The 12,465-nt window shown below is 33.8% G+C and overlaps 1 protein-coding gene across 4 annotated transcripts; it reads right to left on the reverse strand.

Moving 5' to 3' along the window:
- Nucleotides 1-1,580: 1,580 nt before the first annotated feature.
- LOC106663993 (protein CLEC16A homolog) lies at nucleotides 1,581-12,061 on the reverse strand. 4 transcript variants are annotated; one of them, XM_014389292.2, is made up of 18 exons: nucleotides 11,713-12,060; nucleotides 11,522-11,650; nucleotides 11,333-11,466; nucleotides 8,452-8,600; nucleotides 8,160-8,389; nucleotides 7,903-8,086; nucleotides 7,626-7,845; nucleotides 7,443-7,523; nucleotides 7,265-7,375; nucleotides 7,084-7,203; nucleotides 6,861-7,015; nucleotides 6,613-6,777; nucleotides 6,372-6,510; nucleotides 5,301-5,417; nucleotides 4,951-5,244; nucleotides 3,035-3,157; nucleotides 2,858-2,973; nucleotides 1,581-2,747 (listed from the first exon to the last, which is right to left on the reverse strand). In XM_014389292.2, the coding sequence occupies exons 1-18, from the start codon at nucleotides 11,784-11,786 to the stop codon at nucleotides 2,583-2,585; spliced, it is 2,706 nt and encodes a 901-aa protein (XP_014244778.1). In that variant the 5' UTR covers nucleotides 11,787-12,060; the 3' UTR covers nucleotides 1,581-2,582. The 4 variants fall into 4 exon arrangements, with proteins under 4 accessions (XP_014244778.1, XP_014244787.1, XP_014244797.1 ...); XM_014389301.2 differs by having other exon boundaries at nucleotides 3,035-3,118; nucleotides 11,713-12,058; XM_014389322.2 differs by having other exon boundaries at nucleotides 2,660-2,747; nucleotides 2,848-2,973; nucleotides 11,713-12,061.
- Between the last annotated feature and the right edge of the window lie 404 nt (nucleotides 12,062-12,465).

Consider the following 12,465-nt stretch of genomic DNA (forward strand, 5'->3'; position numbering starts at 1 on the left):
GGTTTGAATGCAAGGCCGCTGGATTCGAACCCGGGACCTTCTCCTTATATTGATGAGCGCCGTGTCAACGCCTAAACCGTTGTGGCCACCGACACCCCAATATTATAAGTTAAACATGGAAATATATACAATGTACAGAAGTGCAAGTTAAATAATTTTTATGAAAAACATTTTTATTTCAAAGAAATAGTAAAAAATAATTTAACTTAACATTTACATAATTCAAGATTGAACATGTCTGCACACAACTAACACACTGTCCTTATGAGCTTGCATATTAGCCAAAGAACAATTTTGTCATTTCATCATATATAGTTGGGAGGAAGGGTTGGTGAAAAAAAAGAAAAAAAAGGGGGGAGATGATGGGAATCGAACCCACAACCACAACCGAGAATCTATCACCCTGACCGCTTGCTACTGCAGTCTGCTAATTAATTATTAATCATGCTTTCTTTGTTAAAATAGATTTTAAATATATATATTTATTTTTGGTAATTATGAATTTGTAATAAATTTGGATTGGATCTTACTGTTCTTAGCTCTCCAGGCCATGAAAACTCCAGACTCTTAAATTTTTAGGTCTTCCTTGTCGTAGCTGTAACTTAAGCCTAGGCTAGGACTTCTACCTGGGTGTCCCTGCATCGCTTTTTTTCCTAGAAGGGATATGGATAAAAGATGCAGCCACAAGGCCTTCTGCACCTCGACCTAAATAGATCTATTGTGCTCATCTGTTTTTTTATAAATCACTGGTCAGCTTCAGGTTGTTCAACCTACATAGCCTTCCCAGTCGCTCCTTAGTGTAGGATCTTGCTTGTGACTTTTCCTCTCCTTGTTGCAAGAATCTGCTCCTACAGACTTTCACAAAAACATAAAATGTGTTCTGCTGTTTCCTCTTCTTCCTGGCATTCCCAGTGTTTCTTCTGTCTATCCCGGTGCATGTACCATCTTAGGTGGCAGTGCCCTGTCAGGGGTCCAACCATCCTGGTTCAGTTACAGTTGCCTTCCAGTAATTCCTTTAAGTTTTGCAGATGGCCCTTCTATAAATCTCTTTGTGTGCCTTATGCCTGGGTTTCCACCAGGTTTTGGACTCATTAAGGATCCTCTTTCGAGACAAGATGCTAGGCTTTTTTCAGGAAATATGTCTATTACAGCCTAAATCAAGCTCTTTATAAAGCCCCATCAGTTCTGCATTTGTTCTTTTTCACCATTCCTCCTTTTTAGGAAGCAACCAAGCTTTTAAGCCATAAAACACTAGGCCTCAGCACTTTGTGTACTCTAATTTTTAGTTCTTTGAATATAATATTCAACACATTCCGCCTAAAATTTGCTGATTGCAATCTATCTTTTACCAATCTCCTGCGAGCTTTTATTCTGGGCTGTAGTCCCAGCTGTTTGTAAATAATTAAAACGTTCTTTTGGCGAAATGTTATACCCTTCTTTCTCCAATCTGGAATTCCAGGGGTCAAGGATCAATTCTGGGTAGGGAGGCCATTACAAACTACGGTTTTTGAAATCGAAAAAAAAAAAAATTAAGTATATTCAAACAGATGAATAAATAGGATTTAACAAATCAAAAGAAATTAAAATAATAGCTGTATTTATATCTGATTAATCACAATTAGGACATATCTTTATAATTCATTACTTAAACGATATTTCGAACTTTTAAAGCTCCGCCAGGCAAATGGCATAACCAATTGGATTGTATCGTTTGGAAGCCAAAACATTTAATTTTCTCATTTGTTTATCACAAATTAAGGTAACAAAATTAACTTACGATTCCTACTATACATTATTTTGCTGATTACACAATTTCATAAGATTTAATACAACCCTTCAATTCAGAATAGCGATGCTAATTAAGAGCAATACCATTTCATACAGCCTTAATTTATTATTAAACATGCTTTCTTCGTTAAACTAGATTTAAAAAAAATATATTTATTTTATGGCAATTACAAATTTGTAATAAATTGGATTGGACATTTATAAAATAATTATTGCTTAGAATGTAAAAGCAATACAATGCAAAATAAATTTTTTCTTCCTTATCAGGCTGTGTTGATGTCTTTAATCCATCGTCCTTTGCCTTTTGTTCTAAAATTATGAAAGACCAAACAAAAATAATGAAAAATAAATACAAATTTAGCATTCAATTTTAAATAAAATATGAACATCTAGTGAAGAATTAAAAACGATGGTATGATTTTGAATTGTATAAATTTCTGACTGGCCAGCTCTCAGGCTACAACCAACAAATAAAACAAATACTTGTTTATAGCAGATCACAGTTACTTGAAGGTTCAGGATATCACAAAATAGAAAACTTGGTTATTAACTCTTTTGGAGTCTGATATGTCAAATAACAGTTTGAGTTTCAATGTTCAAATTCAACGTTTTATTACAGTTTTGTTTAAATAGTTGTAAAAAATTCACAAATGAAGTTATGTACAAGAACAAAAAAACCAAATGACAGTATTTTTTTTTTTTTTTTTTTTTTTAAGGGAAAAGATTGTATTGTACAGTCTGAAGTTATTTACAGAAATTGAGCCTAAGTTTTTTTTAGTGAGGTTTCATCAATTTTAAACAGTCTCAACTTTTCCTTTTTTCCGAGAAGCATCGGCTGATGGCTCAGTGAATGAAGTTTCTTTGCTTGGTCCTGAAAACTCTGATGTACTTTCGATTGTGCAGTCACATGAGCTGGTCTCTTCAGCCACAGTTGAACTGACTGATGCCAAGCTGCCCCTCTAAAGGTACAAAAAAAAATTGTCTACCTTAAGGAAAATTTTAAACAAAACAAAAGTCAAGTTTTAATTTTAATAGGACTTTCTTCGGTTCTTTTCGTACATAAAAATACCTTAGAGTGCATTCTTTCAAGTTGTATTTCTTCGCTCCTCGGCCTTGGCATTTTGGGCGAACTGTCCCTAGATCTTGACCCAGGTGAGTTGCTCGCCTCGCTGAGTTCATCTTGGGCTGCAAGTGAAAACAATTGCATTACCATGGTCAGGACAAAAGATGGTATAATTGTGCATACCTATTTTCGGGCTGGCCATTGGTATTTTGATAGGTATTGTGTACCCTGGAACCCTGGTTAACAATGGCCTTCCAAAATGTGTCCCTATAATGGAAGCATTACTGAAATACCCAAAATGCTTAACTGGCAACAAAAGAAAAAGAGCCTTACAGTGACAGTACTCTTTTTTTCTTTTTTTTTTTTTAATCAATAAAACAAAATAAAATAATAACTCTTGTATATGATAAAAAATAATATACTTAAAATATGTTTCATAAGGGGAAACAACCAGGTCTCTCATGCCAGAAGTGCTATGGTTCTAAAGCTGGGTTTCCACTGCGCAAAACTTGCTTGCGCAACTTTCCAAAATTTCCTGAAACTTTTCTCATATTGTGGAGAAATTTTGGCACGAGGATGTTTCTGGGTGAGCCAACTGGCTGTTGGTTTTTCAGTGTGCATCAATGTGTTTCGCGTTGTGTAAACACACTTGTCTCGAGTGAAGGAAATGAACCAGGAGGAATGTATTCGACCGAATGTATCACAGCTACCAATTTTTGAGGGACGCTAAAGATAAAACTCATCAGAACAAGAACAAGAGAGAGGATGTGTGGAAGGAAATTAGCATCAAAATGAGACAAACTATCGGTACTCTTAAAGCAAAAATGAAAACTAATCCGACAAAATAATTCTTTTACCCACCATAGATTTTTTTTTATAACAAAAAGTATCATCATTATGGCAAATGCTAATGCAACAGTTTGTGTAGTTATAAAAGGCGTGCTTTTCTCGTTCAACTGATGGCTCACCTTGTTTTACCTCTTTGTTGCAAAATGTTTTGCTTCGTGGAAATAGTCAACCTGAGACGGTGTTTTGCAAGTAATTCTCATATTTAGCTGTGAATTTTTTCGTGAGTGTGTAAGGAGGTTTTGTAAAAATTCTAATACAAATAAATATATTTTCTTTTTACTTGGTCATCACAATAATTTTGGTCTGCTCATCCTCACTGGGTTGATCTGCCAAACGTTTCCACATCCATTTTCAGTGTGCCTGTATCCCAATTTAAAAGAATATAATAGATAAGCAGACCATATTAATCAGTAATGACCAAATTACAGGTCATCACCCACAATAGTGATAATGGGGACTGCAGTAGCCAAGCAGTTAGGGTGTCTGATTTACATTTGCCACGCTAGCGGTTCTGGGTTCTAATTCCAGCATAGCCCATGGCTTTTAATTAAGAATAATTAATTAGAAAATCAGTTATGAATTTACTTTTTTTTTTTTTTTACAAGGGTTCTCAACAGCAGAGGTTATATCAGCCCTCGGGGTGCTGGTGTTTTTGAAAAAAGCTCATTTGTAAGTATGTCGGGTTCTAATGCAGGGCCGCTGGATTCGAATCCGGAACCTTATCTTACAGTGATGAGTGCCATGTCAACGCCTAAACCGTTGCGGCCACCGACGCCCCCCGGGAAATGTTTTTGACATTAACCAACAAATTTATTAAGAATACCAAAAAAAGTGAATTAAAGTTGTTTGACCTCTTGTCCACTGAGACAGGTTCTTTATAAATATAAATAGTTCATTATTTTTTACTTCTAAATTAAGTTTACATTTTCTACTCACTCGTGCTAGGAATGGAGCATGTATTAGTTTTAATAATTAAAAAAAAATTATAATTGTGAGCAAATGATACACAATAAAGTATCTTAAGTATTATTTCATGTAAATGTTCAAAGTAATTATTTGACCTATATGAAATTTTTGTTTAGACATTATTTACAAAGTCGCTAACAATTATGTTTGAGGGTGGGAAACTGGGAGAGGCCATCTCATTGTGTGATCCGAGAGTTCTTATAAGATAACTCAATTTGTTAACACAAACTTAAAATTTGAAAGTCAAATCTTTATTTCTTGTTACAGATATTTTTGAAACTTACTATGCTGATGGCGAAGTTGTTGAAGTAGGTTGTTTTGCTGTGGCGAGTCGTGGATAGTTATGTCGAGTACCTTTTCCATCTGGTGTAACTTCTCTTCTCTGACTTTCATCTTGCCCTTTGTAAGCCGCTGTTGTGCGGCGAGACAACGGATGGAATCATCGAATATAAATTTCGTATTGACCATTGGGCCCACAGTGGTGTACTTGGACGATAGGTAGAGAGTGCGCGAATCGAGCTTGTCTCCACTAAAATCCAAGTCGTGCAGCATTGCCGCCAACTTTGGCCGACCAAAACCTTTAAAAATCAAAATTAAATTTCTTTTTTTATAAACTTGCCCTAGCAATACTTACCAATATGGCCAGGCACAGGTACAACTAGTATGATCTGGTTGTTTGTAATGACAAGAAATCGATGATTTCTTATCCCATCAGCTCCGATTACATGACACGATAGTAGGTCACTATTATCTGTAAAACAAAATTAATTATTAAATACTTCTATTCATATAAATCACAATAATATAAATTTTGGTAGGGGGAGAACCAAAGTCATCAGATTCTCCTTGAATTTGTCTTATTACGAGTTAGAGGAAATAATATAGATATAATTGTTAATATAAGGTAATAGTAAGCATATAAGAAATTGTTTAATGCAGACTATAAATCTGACAGACCACCAGCCCAGTAGGAATTGACGGGATGTTTCCGAAAACCTGCTGAGTGTAAAAATGTGACACTGAATAGACCCACAAATAACAAAAATGTGAGATATTTATTAGGGGAAAGTTATTTTGCATATTGCAGACAGGGCGTATCAAGTATCATAAATTTGGGATCTTGTGGGGTGTTGCGCATGTCAGATTGCTTGGGGTCACAACTATCACAAGAAGGGGTTTGATCGCGAGACTTCAAGTATTTGATTTTTCATTTCTCCATCCTTGGTTAGGGGACCAATATAAATGGGGAGGATTGGAAAATCAAGTCAGATGAGTGGACAGAAAAAAAAAAATCGATGTTAGTAAGAATTAAGAGATGACTAGAGTACTAAGGCCAGGAGGGTCGACTGAAAAGTTGTTCCAAAACCAGAGTCAAAGAGAGACCAAGAAAGATGGTAAGAGGATAAAGAATTAGAGGCTGGTGTTGGGCAGATTGTTGTTACAGTCACCCTTAGGCCTTTATGTAAAACTTGAGTGTAGTGCAAATGGGAAGTGACAGGCTAAGGTCAAGCCCGAGCAGCAGGGTCGAAGATTGTCGCTTCCTCTTTACCTCTCACTGCTTCCCCTAGGCATTAATTTTTGCGACTCTGTGAGTACAGCCATCTCAAATGGCAAAGAGAAAGGACCTCAAGTGTGAGTTTGATCATGTTAGCAAATGATTACGAAATATGTTTTTTTTTTTAAATGAAACTTTTTTTTAACTTACTCAAATCAAGTACAGAGTCATTTTGAACAAGTTCACTTCTATTTGTAAGCGGAAGCTGAGTCTCTTCTTCTCCAGAAAGAGTAAGACATAGACTCCTGATAAGAAGAAAAACTCGTATCGCCCGCCTGGCCCTTTCCACCTGGAAAAAAACGAAACAAAAAATCAAATTATTTCATAAAAAATGATCAAACAAATAAAAACAATATTTAGACATTTCAAACATTACTCTTTGAGCATTTACCTCGCCGCAAGGCAGCCTCTTCGCAAATTCGATACCCGTCATAGGTGTTCCAGTCGGAGGCAAGAGGATGTTTGAATCCATCATGAGCCACTCAACATTCAACGGCTTCTTCCTCATCTCCTCATCCTCGTTTTCAAACATCTCACCAAACATAATGTCTTCCCTCTGTTAGAAAAAAGAAAAAAAAAACACTGAATGTCAATTGAAATCATGAAACCTTACATTTTGGTTTTGGAAATTTGGCATACCTTATAGCAGGTACGCAAAAGTGACACACTCTCTTCTTTAGCTTCAATCACAGCCGCTAAATGGGCGTCAGTCAATAAACTGACCTTATCTTTCATCACTAGCCTAAGAAGTAGGAGTATTGCCAGTTCCAATGTCACTAACCTAACTTTACTCCCTGTACAACACATTTTTAAAGATTTAATTCAAATATTTCATTAACAGCTTGGGAAAATTGACCCTCACCTGCTTGCGAACTTAAAGAGATAATGTCAATTAAATTCTGTACAAGGCTCATGTTATACTTTTGTTTATCAGGTACGCTTACGGGTAGAAGTAGCCCATCTAACAAAACATTTTCAATGCCTAAAACAGGTTTTATTTATTTATTATTATTTTTTTTTAGTATGTAAATGTTCAAAATTACCTGAGTTCTGAGAAATGGCATACAGTAAACACAGAGAAAATAAGGCTGAATAATCATTTTCAGTACAATCTAAACTTTTGATAATAACTTCAAAAAATAATTTCTGTGATTCTATAAAAGAAAAATCTCATTGTGAAGATAAAAAACATAAAATAAAATTTGTTTAGTTTCTTTTTACCTTGAGCTAACCTTTGTTCTTTCTCTTCATCAGTTATATTTAAATCGTTAACAGGATGTCCTAAAATGCCCGCATTCCCATCTGCGCCAAATCAGAACATTTTTTAAGATTAAGTATTTATAGGAAAAGTACTAAAGAAAAGTATAAAGTTTAGCCCAGGGCTTTTTATTAATGAAAACGAACCTGGGGCTGCAGACCCATTGAGAGACTCCTCGAGGCTCTGCGTAGGCTGGCTGAAAATTGGTCGGGCCTGAGTGATATAAGAGCCGTTCTCCCAGCTCCCTTTGGTGCTTTTGATAATAACCTGGGCCAGTTCATTTACAAGAGCCTGTTGTTTTGTTATAATAAACACTTGCGTCAATAAGAACAAAGATACCACAGTGCTCACTCTTGGTTGATTTTCCTAACAAAAAATTTTAAATTACAAAATTTACATAAAATTTTATGTTTACAACCTTACATTTTCTTCATTCTGTACAGGAAGTAAGGAAAATATATATAGAGGTATATACAGTTCGTTTAAAAGGTGGTTGACCAAAACATCATTAAGTTCGTCAATGTTCAGGCACAATATATCATTTAGATAATGGAGATGATCAAGGTGTTCTGCAACGAGATCAGCTAGTCGTGACTGGCTTGAGTGACTGTAAAATGAAAAGGATGATAAATCAAAACCAAAAAATGTGTGAAAATGTTAAAAAAAAAAAAAAAACGCACTCTGCATCATTGCGTACACAGGTGTCCAGTTCAATCACGTGATTACCGATGAACCAGACCAGATTAGAGAAGTAGGGTGCAGCCGTCTTATCCCGGATGAACCGAAGCATAGAATTATCCCTCACCCTGTAGACATTGAGAGTCAGCGTCCTCACTGCTATTCTCACCATTGACTCAGAATGTTTGAAAAACTTTATTGCCTCGGTATACAGTGGAAAATCGTTTGTGTGCTGAAATTTCGATGTTAAATTGAAATGAATTTCTAGCAAATATTTTCTCTGTTTAGACTTACGTCATTGTAGAAAAAATGAATCGTGTGGCTGTTTAGTTTGAGGGACAGCGTCTTCAAAAATGATATGTAGTAGGCCATCACCTCCTCATCAGAAAAGTCAAACTTGTGTACGATTATTGAATTCACATGGTTGTTACTTAATAAATAATCTATAAATTAAGAAATAAAAATTTTCAATTAGTAGAACAATAAAAAGTAAGCATAATATAGCTTTTCCTCAAAGTTACCCTTTTTAATATATTTTTTTTCTTCGCATTAACCCTTTTTAATTTCAAATTAACCGTTTTTACTTCAAATTGACTTTTTTAAACTTAAATTAGCCCTTTTCTATTTGAAATAAATCTTTTCTGTAAAGCATAAACCACTTGGAGATGGTATGAAATGTAAGAAGGTAAAGAAAAATTCCTGCGTTTGAAAAAACATTTAAAAATAAAATAATTGGGCTCTTAGATCATATGAAAATTAATCAAAATGAAAATTAAAAATTATGTAAAAGTAAATATAAAATCAAATTCCTCTTCTTTTAATTTGAGATTTTTTTTAAGTCTAAAATAATTGGGCTCATAAAAACCTGAAAATTAATCATACTTAAAAAAATAAAATTAAAATAAAGGATTCTTCTTTAAATTTGAGATCTATTTATGTATTTTAGTTTGGTTAAGAAATTTTTTGAACATTATACCAAAGAAAAATCTTTTATTTTAATACATATTTAATTTTATATAATTTTCATTTGGTCCTTTGTATAAGACCCCAATTCTTTTATATATATATTTAAAAATATTTTTCAAATATATAATATGTATTTTCCTTTACATGCCTACATTACATACTATCTCCTAAATTTTTTAAAAATGTTTTAAAGAAAAGAATAATTTGAAGGTTAAAAGGATTCATTTGAAATTAAAAAGGGTTAAATTGATATGAAAAAAGGTTAATTTGGTGCAATAAGAATTAATTTAGAATTAAAAAAGGTTAATTTGACAGAAATTGCCAGTGTGATATTCATTACATAAAATGAATGATTTTGAACTGAATATCTCACTGGCGCTCTCAATACGACACAGAAAACAAACACTTTGAGCTGAAGATCCAGATGATCTCAATAAAGATCAAAACGGCACGATGAAGAAAATGTTTTTGAAAACCTACATCACACCAGACTGCATCTCACCATCTCCAAATAATCATTAACTAACGGTCACTAAACACCACACATTTTTATGTAATACAGAACTTATGATTCCTAAGTGGATGAAATTATTCAGGTTTAGACATTTTATTATTGTATTTAATTGGATTTAAGGTGAATCACAAAGTCCTCTAATATTTTGTGAATCATAAATGTGTGCAAAAGAAATACTCATATAAATGACAAGATTAGGAATTAAAGGAACAATGAATAAACGTGACACATGTATTGACTAGTGATGAGAAGATTTTTGATAGATTATTATTATCACACTATTGCTGAATCCTTATTATTAATAGATTCAAACAAGGTATTTAAATGTCAAGATAATTAATTACATAAACAAGATAATTAATAAGATAAATAATTAATCGCTAATTTCTCTGGCTCAAGTAATTGTATTTCCCCTTTTACTCTGGTATTATTAAATATTTCTTTGTTATTCAGAGAATTAAACTTCATTAAAAAATAAATAAATAAATATTGATTTAAGTCATGAAATCTGGCAATTTAAAAACAGCATAGAAAATAAAGCATAAGTAAAATGTAAAGAACGATGTCATCTCATCCTGGACAGAGATGGCTTAAACATTTTACATACACAACAAAAAGTACTACGAAGTGGCAGAAGTCAGGTTTTCTCAAAATAATTTTCATTTTATCTAACTTATCGTCAGACACAATGAAAAATTGTTCTATTGTTCTATTTCCGGTGCAGATTTGTACACAATATTTGTTTGCCATAAAGACCATGTTTTTGGTGGAATTTCAAAAATGTGCTCACTTTTCTTGGTTCCTAAATAAATTCAGACTTTAACTTAATTTGAGAAAGTATACTTTTTTTGCAGAAACAGATGTGCAAAAGTCCTAAATTCAAATTTCACCTTCATTGGCATATTTTCACCAAATTTCACCTTCTTGTCTCATTCCTTCATAAGTATTATAATTTATTTACACCAAAGAGAACGTTTTCAGTCCTGATGCAGAAGTTAGACTACAGGGGCTATCAACAGCTAGACCATTTCAGTCCAAAACACATGCACCTTTTAAACCTAAACTGACTACATTCTCTCTTAATTAAATACATTATTTCCTATTTAAATACCATTCCCTTAATTAGGGTGGTGAAATATCCATTATTAATTAACATTTGATTTTACAGACAAACTGAAGAAGGTAAAATACTGAAAGGCAGAAGATGAACGGTAAGGAGCGAAATTAAAAGTTGAATCGTGAGAACACGTGTTTAGTCAATTTTACCCTTTTAGAAAATAATAAAATATATTTTTTTAAATTTTTTTTATATTGATTAATAACAAGAAAAATAAATATTAAACAAAAAAACTGAGTGTTCTAGTTAAAATCTACTTTCAGCTGGTAACAACAGTACTTATCAAATTGACATTATTAAGGTAAAATTCCATGGGCATTGCAAAAAATTGAACACAGTTCATGTGCAAATATTCTAGCTGCCTTTGCTTGCAAACTTTTACTAAAGAAGCTGATGGCAAGTTTGAAGTTCGGTATGTGAGTCGGTGAACGCACGTTGAACTGATGCAGGATCTGCCTACTCTCACAGGTTTACTCAAACGAATTTTGGTTTTGAGCCATTTTCTGTATGGAACTAGGAGTTCCCAGTGCTGGGTCATTCTATTAAAGATTAATATATAAAAGTGAAAGTGTTCTTACACAGAGAGGTCTCGTTTCTTATGTTTTCAAATAATATGTTTAAAGTCTGGAGGAGCTGAACGCAGACGTAGCTTCCACACTTCTGCTTCAGGATTTTCAGGAAGAAAGAAAGCATATTCTTTTCGAGGAAGAAACTGCAAAAACAAACCATAAATGGTCATAAAGTCAAAAAGAAAGAAGTGTACGTACTCGAATACACTGCTGTCGTTCTGATCGCCCCATATCAGGATCTCCGCAATGGAACGTAGTGTTTCAACAAGGAGGCCACGGTTGTTTTCTGATACTGTCTGATTCTTGGACAGTACGTTGTGCAAGTACCTGAAAACAAGATGGTGTGAGTTTTGGAAAGTTTAAAGGCTGACAGGAAAAATGAATGTTACTTGAGGTGATCCAATGAATGCGGGTTTTTGTTCTTCCATAGGGAACCACCAAACCAGCTCCTGGACCTGAACATGTTCGTCGGCTCTAGTGAAAATTTGTCAATTTATCAACATTTTCCAAAAATGACACTGGACGTATTTGTAAAAACACAGATAGGAGGAGCAGTGGAAAAAAAGAACGACGCCGTTTTTCAGTCCTTGCCCTGAGAAATCGGGTTTCCGTCTTGACTCTCTCCTGAGATACACATTTCATATAAATTCTAATTCTAATCACTTTCCCCTTCGTCCGGACAATCAACACTGATTAAATGACAGTGTTGCCCGAAGTGTCGACACGCAACAAAAAGCACAATCGCAAAGCAAATAAAACAAATTTTTTTTTACATTCTCACTTGATTAATACTTTAATGCTTTTTGTTATCTTAATTTTGAACCTAGGTCTTGATTTTGGTCGACAATCGTATTGAATATTATCATCTCAATTCTCCATTTTGTACATTTCCTCTGAACAGATAAAACTTCATGGAAAAAATTCAGACAATTATTGAACAAGAAGAATTATTGGCCCTATTTTAATTTGCTAAAATCATTTTCAAAATGACAAGACGAATGGTCAGCATACAATTTAAATTTAATATGCCAATATTTCAGCTTTTTATAAAAATTAATTTCATGAGCTAAAAAAGCACTGCTATGAATTCATCCATTATAATTTTATGCAAAATGGCACGACAAGTGGTAATGTATTTATCT

Source organism: Cimex lectularius, unplaced genomic scaffold, assembly GCF_000648675.2.
Source record: "Cimex lectularius strain Harlan isolate CLEC.00 unplaced genomic scaffold, Clec_2.1 scaffold80, whole genome shotgun sequence".
NCBI classification, from domain to species: domain Eukaryota; kingdom Metazoa; phylum Arthropoda; class Insecta; order Hemiptera; family Cimicidae; genus Cimex; species Cimex lectularius.